The following is a 12,980-nucleotide window of genomic DNA, read 5'->3' on the forward strand; positions in this document are numbered from 1 at the left end:
TTGTGTTGTATTTTTTGTAGGTTGAAATTCAAATGAAATTCTTTATCGCTCTTATATCTTTTTTATAGATTTCAAATAATTTTGTCTACATCAGCGGGAAAGACAATTACATTTGTACTTTGTACTTTGGGTTGCTCATGAAAATACATTTCTTTTCAATTCTTATTTAATTTCTCTTTTTGAAAAAAATAGATCATGTCTAGTTGTTTAACTTTTTTGTATTGTTAGGGACAATGCAAAAATATAAAGGCACTATGTTTATAGTATTTTGTATATATGTTATTAAAAAAATATAAAGTCACTTAAAGCGAATGTCATACAGTTGGTATAAAAGTACCTTTGCTATAAATTGAAGAAACTTAGACTTTACTATTTGCTAGTATTAAAAATATTTGCAATTGAATGATCGATTGAAAAATAAGTGTAATTCTATTGTATGGCGTTGTTTTTTCTTCTTTTTTTCATGCAAAATATGAAAATCGATATAGAACACAATAAAAACTGAATACGGTATATAATGAATAGTTTTACGTTTACTTTAAAGATGCTTCACCGCTGACAAATGGTATTTTTACTATCAACCACAGGAGCAGACGATTTAGGGTTTCTTCAGTTACAAAAGTTACTTATTTTACACCATTACCACCATTAAAAAGTCTGAGCTTCTAATTTTACTTCAAGTTAAAGAATGAAAAATAATTAATTTGCATCCAGAAAAAATTCCGTGTCACTATATCCTATATGGAAGGAAGTACTGATTGCGCATGCACCAAAGTCGAAGTAAATTAGTTTAAATATTTTTTGTGTTAATTAGACATATATACATGATCAAACACAAATTATTGTTCAACTGATGAATATCATTTTTTATTTTTTTCACCACGTTTATGACGACAGCATGTGCATTACAAAAAACAACTTGGTTAATAAATGGAACTTTATTGAATACTAGTCGCAATAAGTTGGTGGCCGACATTTTTATTGCCATTGATAAACCGATTTCTTTACCACACTTTTGGAGTTAGATCTTGTCATTTTAATCATTACGCAAACAGTGGCTTTCCATACGGACATTAATTCGCCATTGAGTAACCTAGTACAACTGTTTTATCAATTTCCTACCTCGTTTGCATTTTTGGTGAAGACATCACTAATACACTCCTTTGCCTAAGCTCATAGTCACGGTTAACCTTTTTTATCACTTGTTTTCCATTATCTTTACTTTCTTCTCCTATTTCATTTGAAAATATCCTTAAATATAAGTTGTTCGGTAGAATCAAGCAATATTATATAGATACATTTATCGATAGTATGCGTTGTATATATATATATAAATATATATATTTCATAAAGGTATCTGTAGTCTGCATTGTATATATATACGTTAATTCCATGTATAGAATGTCATAATCATCATTGATAATCACGTGTCATTACCGTCGCGTGGGTTTGAGTTGTATTAGTTTCTAATTATATTAGGTCTATCAACAGACAGGGTCACGTAAGGATGTGCCAGTTTTGTTGTAGAGAAAAGCCAGAATACCCGGAGAAAAACCCCCGACCAGCAGTCAGTACCTGGCAGCTGTCCTGCATATGATTCGAGTTCGCGGTGGAGGGCTTGTGGCAATGTCGAGATATCGTACATAGTATGTAGTGTACTATATGAGATATAACGTGTTGACCAATACTTAGTCTTCATTTTTTTACTATGCTGCTTTTGTCCCGCCTTCTAGCTAGTGTTTAAAGAGAGGGGCGATAACTCCTACATGCAACCATCAGAAAATAATATCAGTGCGTATAAGCGGCTCAGTTGATTGTGTAAAATATGCAAATAAAGATTTCTTGTGAAAATGCTAGCATAACTAATACGCGATACATGTACCTACAAATCAATTTCTGTGTCTACACTTGTTTAGATAACTTTTTTTTCAAAGCTGGTATTCTTTTTGTGGCTTCTCTTTCAACATTTTCGATATTACCCCCCCCCCTTTTTTTTTGAAGTTCTTAATACTAACGATGTTATGACACGTAGCAAGATGTTTTATCACAGTTTTGTGGATGGTTTGAAACACGTCTGGGCTAATGTAGGAAAACATTCTGGTGACGAGTCCTAACATCACGTTTGCCCTTGTTCAAGCGTGGTTCGCGTGTCCTTTTACCATGCAGCAAATAAGATGGCTCTCATGTTTTGCTCTACGTACACGCCACCTGCCGATTCAATATAGATATATACGAAACATTTTTTAAAAATTAATTTTCCTCGTTTAAGAATTAAATTCAATGATAATATAGTTCAGTAATATATGGCTATATAGACCCATTGTTACCCTACAGCTAGCGTTTAAAATATGAGCAACAACAAGGTTAATATTTCTTTTGAAGTATTTCATTTATTTATTTATTCATTTTTATTTATTTACTTATCCATTTATTTACTGAGTTCCATTGATTTCTATTTATTTACAATTTTTTGATAAATCAGCAAATCTGTTGTTTAAACAGTCTTGCATAATATGGAATCTTACAAGTCCTTTGCATTTTCACCAGAAAGGTACATACGTACTCTAGTGAAATGTATCGAAGAATAACAGTTTCAGGAGACATTTCCGATCAACATGTTAACAAAAATAAATCAATGACGTCATTTACAGTTTTGTTCAAATCGACCGGGCAATCAAACATTATTTAATAATTTTCCAATATACAGTATTATTATCAACTTCCCTTTTATGGCTAATTTTTATGACTTTAAAACAAAGCAATATTGTAGTTTAAACTATTTCATAACGATATCAAATAGGTGTGATTAATACAGTTATGTTTTCATAAGTTATGATTGATTATGTGAAAAATACGTAATAAGTAATACGTCAAATGTATCAAAATCGCGTGACAGCTCAGTTTCTTTGCGACATTTAATGTAAAGGTGTGTCTCTGTGAGTCTAAACCCTGTATTGGTATGGGCAATATTTAGGAGTAAGGTTAATTGCATTATGCTTTATACTTTATTTATATACTTTTATTCCATAAAATATATCTTAAAAAAATCAAAGTCACTTTATTTATTGATATCATCAAAAATGTAAGCTCGATATTCTTCAATTACAACGGATACAATCAATGATATTCAATTTTGTCTGTTTATTCATCTGTTTGTTTTTCATAGACCTAAAGATTCGTACTCAAAAATACTTAAAAGTCAATGTTTTATTTCTGCAGATTTATAAACAATTTTCAATAAATTGATATTTGAAATATCATTTTGTCATCGAATAACGTAATCAGTGTTATTAGAAACTACTAAAATACTAACTGTTTTCTTTTTTTAAGTTATAATCACAACGGACAAACATTATAATTAAATTTCGTGGTGAAGTCTAGTTGCCGTAAAGATGGAGGGCGGAAATATAGACTGCTAAGTAAAAACATACCATCTGCTAGTATCAAATCGGTTTCTGCTGTAGGGAATCAACGTTTGTTCATTCCAATATAGTTTATGATAAAGATAATACAGAACAGCGTATAAAGACATGTTTGAGAATTATTTGTATATATATACTATATTTTTGCTAATAGGGTTCATGAAGGAAAACTATTTCACTGAGAAAAATTCAAAAACTTTTTGGCCTTGACTACCTTGTGAGGAAATCTAGATAGTTTTAACATCCTGTGTTAGTGTCGATTTTTTGTAAATTACACTCATGTTATTTTACAAGGTTTAATCTTTGTTTGATAAGTATCGCCAATACAAAACAATTACACTAGTGAAAAAAAAAGAAACTGGTTTATAGACTTACCATTAAAACCGATATGTTTTAGTTTTAGAACTATAAACATAAAAACAATATATTTATTTATAGTTACTGTACACGAAAAACGGTTTCGTCCGAAGTCATACCTGTAGCGACCGTCTTAATAAAGCAACCCAGAAGCTTGATTAAAGCTGTATGGTCTATAACTTTCGCTCTTTTTTGTAATAGTGAAAACTGTTTAAACTCCACCGCCGACAGAGCATAAATGATATCAATTTGAACAATAATTGGTGTTTAATTCAGTATATGAATGTCTAATTAAGAAAAAATAGATTAAAAATAATTGATTTTGGTTTTTGTGCATGCGCAATCTGTATTTCATTCCATATAGGATATAATGCCACGGAATTTTTTTCGGGATGCAATTAATTATTTTTCATATTTTTAACTTTAAGTAAAATTAGAAGCTCAAACTTTTTAATGGTGGTAAAGGAGTAAAGTAAGTAACTTTTGTAACTGAAGAAAAATACTAATCGTCTTCTCCTTTTTTGATAGTGAAAATATACCATTTGTCGGCGGTGGAGCATCTTTAAAGTTGTATGATCTATAACCTTTGCTCTTTTTTGTCATAGTGGAAACTGTTTAAAATTGAATGGTCTATAACTTTCGATCTTTTTGTCATAGTGAAAACTGTTTAAAGTTTTTTGGTCTATAATTTTTGCTCTTTTTGTCATAGTGAAACCTAGTTACGTTACTATCAACTCTTTTTGGGTGTCTCTGCATAAACCGTTTTTATGTTAGACAATAGAAACCGTTTATCAACGACAAAATATTCCACAAGATGGAACAACCATTTTGACGGTGATCAGTTGACAGAGTTAGTTATACTCTCATGGGCCTCGCTTTGGTTTGGTTAGTATATAATAGAAGTGGCAAATGAATGGAAATATAACTCACAGGCATGCTTCACCTAGTTTCGAAATTTTCTAAAAAATATTGCAATAATTGTAATCGATATTCGTGATTGGGGATATAACGTATGAAGTGCATCTGGTGCCTGAAATATATCGTTTTGGTGCCAGCTGGAAAATGTGTTTGTCATCCCGTATTATTTATGCTAGCTATATGACCAGGCCCCGATTTCTCGAAACAAACTTAAGTCAAAAACTGACTTAAGTCATAAATTTTCATATGAGTTACATAAGGTGAAAAACTTTAGTTTTGACTTAAGTATGCACTTTTGTGTCGAGAAAACGGGGCCAGAAGTCTAACTTTGGGGCTGAACAAGGAGTTGTTTTCTGACGGCGAAATATAGACATGAATTTCCTTATCTTTGAAGGCTAGACTGATGGAAAGAGGAAACACCAGAATAAATATACATTTTCAAAATTTCATCTCATTTAAGACACTACATATTATGTACGACTGTAACAACTCTTCTATATCAATGATATTTTTTGACATGATATATATAGTATAAAAGTGTACAGGTTACTCGAAATCTTAATGAAAAATAAGGATTTATACAGTGTATTTATATTTATTTATTTATTAGTTTAACAAAAAAGGGTATTAGGAAACAGTATTTCATTTTAACATAAATGTTCTTTATATTGTTAAAGTTTTGGATTATTTAACTGTGAAATGAATGTAGTGGGCATGTTTGGTACTCGTCTTAAAATTATCATGTGGTTAGGTTCTTTATATAATTAAAATTGCTATTTATTTAATAAATATATGCAGATGCAGAAAAATGTACAGATATATTATGGATAATTGAAAGTTGTGCATTCTGATGGTATTGCGTGTGTGCTGTACTGTAGTACATTGTTTTATAGTCGAATGTAACTTGGGTTAACCTGGGGTGAAGTTAAAACTAATAAAATATAATAATTCAGCAAGTTATCGTAGTTATATTCCAGACTGCATCTAACGCCTACGTTTTACGTTTTAAGTTTGAATTCGAAAATTTTAATAATTAAAACAATATGATAACGCATGTCAATTTCAATCCCGAGTTACATAAGATTACATTAATCTATTTTTTGCAAATTTGTGTCTAACACGATCAATAAACACCTACAACAATTATGTTAAAACTTTTATATAACAGGTCTTGCTTACATCTGCCGTATTTTCAAATACAAAGAAATTACGTCATTCACAGCGTGGTATCTTATCCCCTTTCATTTCATTGGCCTTTCAGATTCGAAAACAATCGGTGTTGCTGTCTTTGTCTATTTCATAACAATATATTGTATGATGTGTGTAAAACACAACACTGCAAATTGATGAAGAAATGACATAAATGAAGTTACATAAACCCTTTAGTCATGACAAAATTAACAAATGACGCTGGGATAGAATTAATTAGTTTTAATGACGTAAGAATTTAAACTTCACTTTTAATGTCACTTTCTTTGCCACACTTAGCGTAAACACGAGTCTGTACGATTCTATATCCTGTCGATTTTTGTTCATTCATAAAACTTATCTATGATATTTTATTCAAAGTATTTTTGCTACTTTTTTCTTTGCTACAAATGCTTTTACAAGTTACAATATTACAACTATCCCAAAAGGAAAAAAAAAACATAATTACTAACTCACTTTTGTATAAAGGAAAGTGCGAAACATACATTTTATATAAGAACACTTTAGAGAATTAAATGCACTTAAATGAAACAAGGAACGTGTCTTATTAAAAGCAGTTTTTGTTGTTATTATTATTCTTTGCCCGACTATTCACTTTAAACTGCACGGACAACTGCAACAGCTCAGCACGGCATCTAATTGAAAATCGATCAAGATGTCCTCGGAAACTATGTTAACTCCCGGATGCTATGCTGTATGACGAGTTTCATTAGTCGACTGACTTAAGGCAACCTTACTTACATTATGTACATTTAATTGTATCTGATATTTAGTAGGCTTCGCCATCAAACGGATGATTTCAACTTTGCTCCAAACTGTGTTTCTCGTACCTAACCCTTACATATCTTTGCTCGTTAGTGACACTATCTTTATAGTAGTTATGGTTGAGAGGCGCCAGCGAAACGTTATATTCGGACAGAAAATTATTCACATAAGCATTGGAAAACTTGTACTGATCTCCCTATGGGCTGACTTTGTCGTGTGTCTGTTAGACAGGATTGGAATATCTAAGGACTACAACAACAGTTTGATATCTTTAATGCTATAAACACATCGGGAACTGATACTTGAAAGAACGTAAATGAAAACTGTACGTTCTTGTAGACTGGACAACGAGTAATATTCGGATGGCATTTCAAAAGATGATTACATTGAAACGAAATTGTATTCAAATGTTTTTACGATATCCATCTGGCTTTTCAAAGCTGGACAGAAAAGGGAACGATTTTGTTTACGTTTCATTTCGTTTGGCCATTAATTATATATCAACTGATATAAGTAAATCGGTTAATGATAAAATGAATAGATAGATGATTCAATTCGTAATTATGTGTGTTTTAAAAGATCGAAAAAATGTGATAATCTAGGGAAATATAATTTGATGTGTTTTAAATATTTATGGGTCTTTCAGCATAGGAGAGGTTCCTGGTAGACAGACAATGAAAATATAATTTTTCACGATGATGATAACGATAACTCATGTTATAACTCGATTGGGCAACAAAATATCTCGGCAAGTCAAGTTACCGTACCATGACCTAAAATAACACGATGGCCTAAATATGCTTCCATAGCATGTAGATACAGTGAATGTTCAGTATTAACGTGTCGTCTCCTGGCAGCACGTTCAGGTAACAACCAACTTAAAAGATGTTTAAGGGTATATCTATCGGGTAAATGCATAAATCTTTTTCCGTACTTTGTTAAGAGATAAAAGGTAATGATCATACATAAGGGTAGTGATTAAAACAAACTTTCTTCCTAGACAACATTTGTTTTGAGTGTCACTGCTTTGAACTCGATTATTACGGCAGTAAACGTAATTACTACCATGACAAAGGGTATTCAAGTAAATAAATTTAGCATCTAAAACAATACTGGTTTGTTTTTCATGATAATGTTTGTGTCTGAGCGCCTCTTCTGTGCAATGTCTATGTCTCTTATTTTGTTTTATCATGGTTTTAGGGAATACTCAGCGTAAAGATTTTGATCCGTCAATTGATTATGAAATTTAAATGCAAAACGAAATGCTACATTTATTCATAATTACAAACAAAAACACTCAAAGTAAACATAACAAACAAAAATTAAAAATAAGATAATAAAAAAAACATCACGATGACACATTTGTCAATACCTAATTTTAATAACAAAGACATATATTTGTTTGCTTGACTTTGAATGAGTTAACCATTTATAAAAATTGAGAACCGTATATAAAAGTTATGTTTGAAGAGATCCTAAAATTGGGTAGAATTTTAACTACTGTCAAGGGACTCATACATTAATTGATCACATGATTTTATTCGGGACAATAATACTCTATGGCGTATAATGATTAAACATTGCGTACATCCATTATTATCGTATCGTTAATTTGTTTCTAACAGAATCCGCATCTCAACACGACAGTGGTATATACATTTACAGATATCTTTTCCTGGAATTTTCTTATAGAGTAGTTGTGAAAGAAACGTAATCATCAGTGCTTAAAATCAGATCTATTCCAAAATAAAAAAAATAGATCTTACTGACGTTATTGCATTTAGATGTTATTACTATGTATATTTTGAACAATATAAAGGTGCTCGAACCTCGTTAACTCGCAGCTGGAAGGAGCATTTACAATTTTTGAATTAATAGTGTCTTTTTCAGTTATTATAAGTTAAAGTGAACGATTCTTCAATTTTGTGAGTTTGACAGGTTTACATGTTATGGAAATCTAAGGAAAAGTAAAACAAGTGAATATGTATATCATTAGATTTTTTTGTACTTTGTTTTCAAATTAATCAGAATGTCAGGTAAATATTTATATCCATATAAATCTACCCGGTAGTAATCATCAGTTTGTCACGTATGCATTTGATAGTATTGTACACATGTGTAACACACATTAAAATTATATTTCATATTTTGCTAAATATTTTAGGATAAGCTATAATATCAAAATTACAATGATTTGTTTTTATAAAATCAAAGTTATCGATGCCAGCAATGAGCAACTTAGATTAGACAATATAAATAAAATAGGTTTTTCCATGGAGGATATTTAAAAAATATTGCCAATCGATCATCTCCAAATTAGTTAAAATGAACACCTAGACGTGTTTCTATATCATTTGGTTCCAATACTACGATTATACCAGAAATTGATACCTAATAATTGCGGTCATTTTGTATCTTGATAAAAAAAGACGTTTTGACATGGATGGATTCGAATAGATATTTTATGTGACAAGAGGCATTAGGCCTCTACCAATTGAAGAAAAGAAACCTTTGCTAACATTTTGTCCAATCTTTAACGGAGAAAAATGCATTGCCTGGCCGATATTCATAATTTGTAAATAGCAACTAGGTTTTATTTTTATTTATCGATCGATGTAGGTTTTTGTGTTTATTGCAGATTTCATTATCAGGTCACACAGACAAACACTTGAAAACATATCATTCGCTATCCTATACACAAACTGTGACTTATGGTGTTATACTAAAAGACTCTTTCATATGTGGATATGAAGGATAGGGTTATTCTACCCGAGGGTCACAAAATGTAATAAAACCCGAGGTTTGCCGAGGATTTTGCTACATTTTGTGATCCCGAGGATAGAATATCCCTATCCTTCATATTCACTTATGAAAGAGTATTTTTCTTTCATACCCCGACGTTTTATTGCAATTTTACAACTATGGTATCCCGGCATTTTGAAATAGAAAAATTTTCATGAAAATTGGAAATCCACGACTGGAAGTCAATTTCCCATACATGAAAAAATGCGTGATATTTTCAACACAAATTCCGTTGTTTGCACCTTTTATAGTAAAAGCAGTCATATCTGTGGAAAAAAATGTTAAGATTTTACCGAGGAAATAGAGATTTTGTTGACGTCGTGACGTCACGAGGCTTTATTGCATGGGTAGCCATGCAATACAGCCTCAGTCGACATGAGTGTATTGCCCAAGACCAGCCAGTATTACACCCGTAGGTATGAAAGAAAAAGTTTTCCTTTTTTTAACAAAATCGATAATGCTTGCTAATGTCAATTAACTGTATGAATACTTTGAATTATCTACCCGAGATGCCGGTATCACATGATGCAGTCTGAAATATCCTGGATAAAATCGTCTATTGCTTGTGTCTTGCAAAAAAAACCTGAGATATTTTATATCAAACTATATAGAATGTCGGCCCCAAATTCCTATGAGGCCGAGGCGTCTTGCGAGGTGTCTTATCCAGAACAATTTGTTCCCTATGATGAAATAATACAATGTAAATAAATCGATGAGCATTTTTCACTATTTCATGAAATATGAGAAAATATCTCAAGGATTTTTAAATTTGAGTAAATTGTCTACATTTTTGAAGAAGTACGTTTGTCACTTTATATCTAGAGTATATTTTATAAGGCTAATCTAGCAAAGAGTAATAGCAAAATTTAGGTCTATACAGATTAAAATGCAGGAGCAGTGATGATTTAAGTAAAAACAATGGAATTAAAAATGGTAAAAAAGACAAATGGGCTATTTCTTAAAGTTCCAGTATAAAAAAAAATCTAGTAAGAAAAGAAATGTAATTTTTGACAAAATTTGCAACTGGCAAGTTGCTACAGATATTGATAAATTGAATTTGAAAATCTCAAAACGCCTTTGATCTATGTCTAAACGTGACGTCAGCGAGACAGAAACCTCGGAGGAATACATTCTTAAGTGCTGTATCTTCAAAATTGTGGTTAATGTATTACGTATGGATTACCTTATCTAAAGACTTTTGTAAAGATAAACAAAAGAAGAAAACAATAAAGTGTAATTTTCGTCTTTATTAAACAACAAAACAATTTGCTAACAACACGATATTTAGAATACATGCATACTTTATACAAATAAATAATGTCATTTTTCTTCAATTACAAAACTTTACTTTACACCATTACCGTCATTGAAAAGCTTGAGATTCTGATTTTACCTCAAGATAACAATATCAAAAATTATTAAGTGCGTCCCGACAAAATGCACCATTTGAAAACTACTGATTCCGCATGCACCAAAAGCAAAATGAATTGTTTTATTTGTGTGTGTGTGTATGAAAGAGGGTGTGTATGTGTGTGTGTGTTAATTAGACCTATATATACACAATTATTGCTCAAATTATGAGTATCGTGTATGTTCTGTCGGCCATGGAGCATCTTTACTGTACGTGTAAGTCAATGGATTAAATCGAGATCAAATCCCATGATGATAGTTTTATCGCATACACACTGCTTCTATACAAGTGTTGCAAATAAACGTAACACAAAGTCAGAAGTTACAACATTGCTACGGTTTCCTCTTACAATGACACTTTACCATGGCTTTGAAGTTCTCTTTGAATCCTGGCGACATGTAATTATAAAGAAATGGATTCATTGCAGATTTGGACCACAGAACCCACAACATTACTGTTGTGACATGTTCGTTGACACATGTTGTACACACAGTGTCCACAAAATAAGTAATCGAGTATGGTGCCCATGTTACGAAGAACACGAAAACTAGAAGTGCTAAATTCTTGGCGGTTCTTAATGCCCGCTTAGCACCGGATGCTTTTGTTAGACTTCTCGTGTTTGTCAATTCATCAACAACAGCCGTTAGAGCAGTTAAGTTGTTCGATGATGGAACTCCGTGATAACCGTTCATCCTATTGCGCGCAGTCTCTCGTCTCTTGATCCGGGTTCGAACCTTTTTGAATATCAATGAATTGATAACACACAGGCATGCAAAAGGCACTGTAAACTGTATAACGGTCAGTATCGAACTGTAAAGTTTATGCTCATGATATACGGCACTACATTTGTGTTCCATGTGTTCATGGTCGGATGAATGGAAAACAAAATGTACAGGTCCATGAACAAGGAATGATAGAATCCAAGAAATACATATCTTTATTACAGCTCTGCGGACAGTCTGTTGCTGCATATATTCCAGTTTTTGTGTCAAAAGTTTAAGACGATCCCAACTCAGGATGACCATCATTATGACCACCTCACAGCACAGGATTTCGTTCACCGTCATAAATAACGTGCATACGTATCTGTGCATGATCCATCGGTATGAGTTTAATGTATACACAGCGAAGAGTGGCATACTAATGCAGCCTAGCAGTAAGTCAGTCAAGGCCAAGTTGAACAGATACATATTGTACACTGTCCTTAACTTTTCATCTCTAATAAAGGCTAAAATGACGAAGGAATTGCCAAGTATGGCACCGACCACAATGCAGGTGATGACTAACCCAGCGAACACAAGCGCGTATGTGGGAAACTCGGAGTAGATCATTGTCATTTTGGGTGTTTAGAAATTCTGTCGAGGTTTTCACAACGCTGGAAATATTCTTACATCGACGGTCTTAATCTGTAAAAGAAAACATTTAAATTTCTTAAAATTTATTAAAATTATTAACTATGATCCTTGCTTAACATATATTCTTTACGTCTCACTAGAATATACAAATCTTTTGATATGGCTAGAGCATTAAAGTTTTCAAATGTTCAGACATCTAGTGTCTGAAACAACCATTATATTTGGCTGGAAGCGTAATTTCAACATTCACAAACGTTGTATGCATAGCGTAGAAACGATATTGATTTATTATTAATGCAAGTGTTTGAATTCCAATTTACACGAGAATATACGATACACTTTTACATATATAAAAAATAATTGTAAACAAAATTAATTAAATATATTTTGTGAGAACGTTGTTTATGAAATTACATAAACGAAAACATTATATTTACCTGACTCATTAAAAATATCTTTGTGGCGACAAACACACCGTTTGATCTCATCCATATTTTAAAAAGCTGTAGAATCGCAGTGTTTCCTTTTAAGCGCAATACAGATTATCCTTCTTCGGTGTCAGTGATCTACCAAGTCTTATACGCTTATTATTTACGTCGACTGTTATCTGAGTCTCGCAGCACACTGTATGCGGTTTTCCTGGACTCCTAGACCTATATTTCCTTATGTCGTGTTACACCGGAAGACACTTATTAGGTCGCCATGAAAATGTGCTATACACGTCAAAAGTGTTCGTATTTA

General features: G+C 32.0%; 1 protein-coding gene across 1 annotated transcript; it reads right to left on the reverse strand.

Moving 5' to 3' along the window:
• Nucleotides 1-10,700: 10,700 nt before the first annotated feature.
• On the reverse strand, nucleotides 10,701-12,923 carry LOC138328224 (histamine H3 receptor-like). Its single transcript, XM_069274925.1, has 2 exons — nucleotides 12,677-12,923; nucleotides 10,701-12,290 (listed from the first exon to the last, which is right to left on the reverse strand). The coding sequence occupies exon 2, from the start codon at nucleotides 12,219-12,221 to the stop codon at nucleotides 11,217-11,219; it is 1,005 nt and encodes a 334-aa protein (XP_069131026.1). The 5' UTR covers nucleotides 12,222-12,290; nucleotides 12,677-12,923; the 3' UTR covers nucleotides 10,701-11,216.
• Between the last annotated feature and the right edge of the window lie 57 nt (nucleotides 12,924-12,980).

The sequence above is a fragment of the Argopecten irradians genome, chromosome 7 (genome assembly GCF_041381155.1).
Source record: "Argopecten irradians isolate NY chromosome 7, Ai_NY, whole genome shotgun sequence".
Lineage (NCBI taxonomy): Eukaryota > Metazoa > Mollusca > Bivalvia > Pectinida > Pectinidae > Argopecten > Argopecten irradians.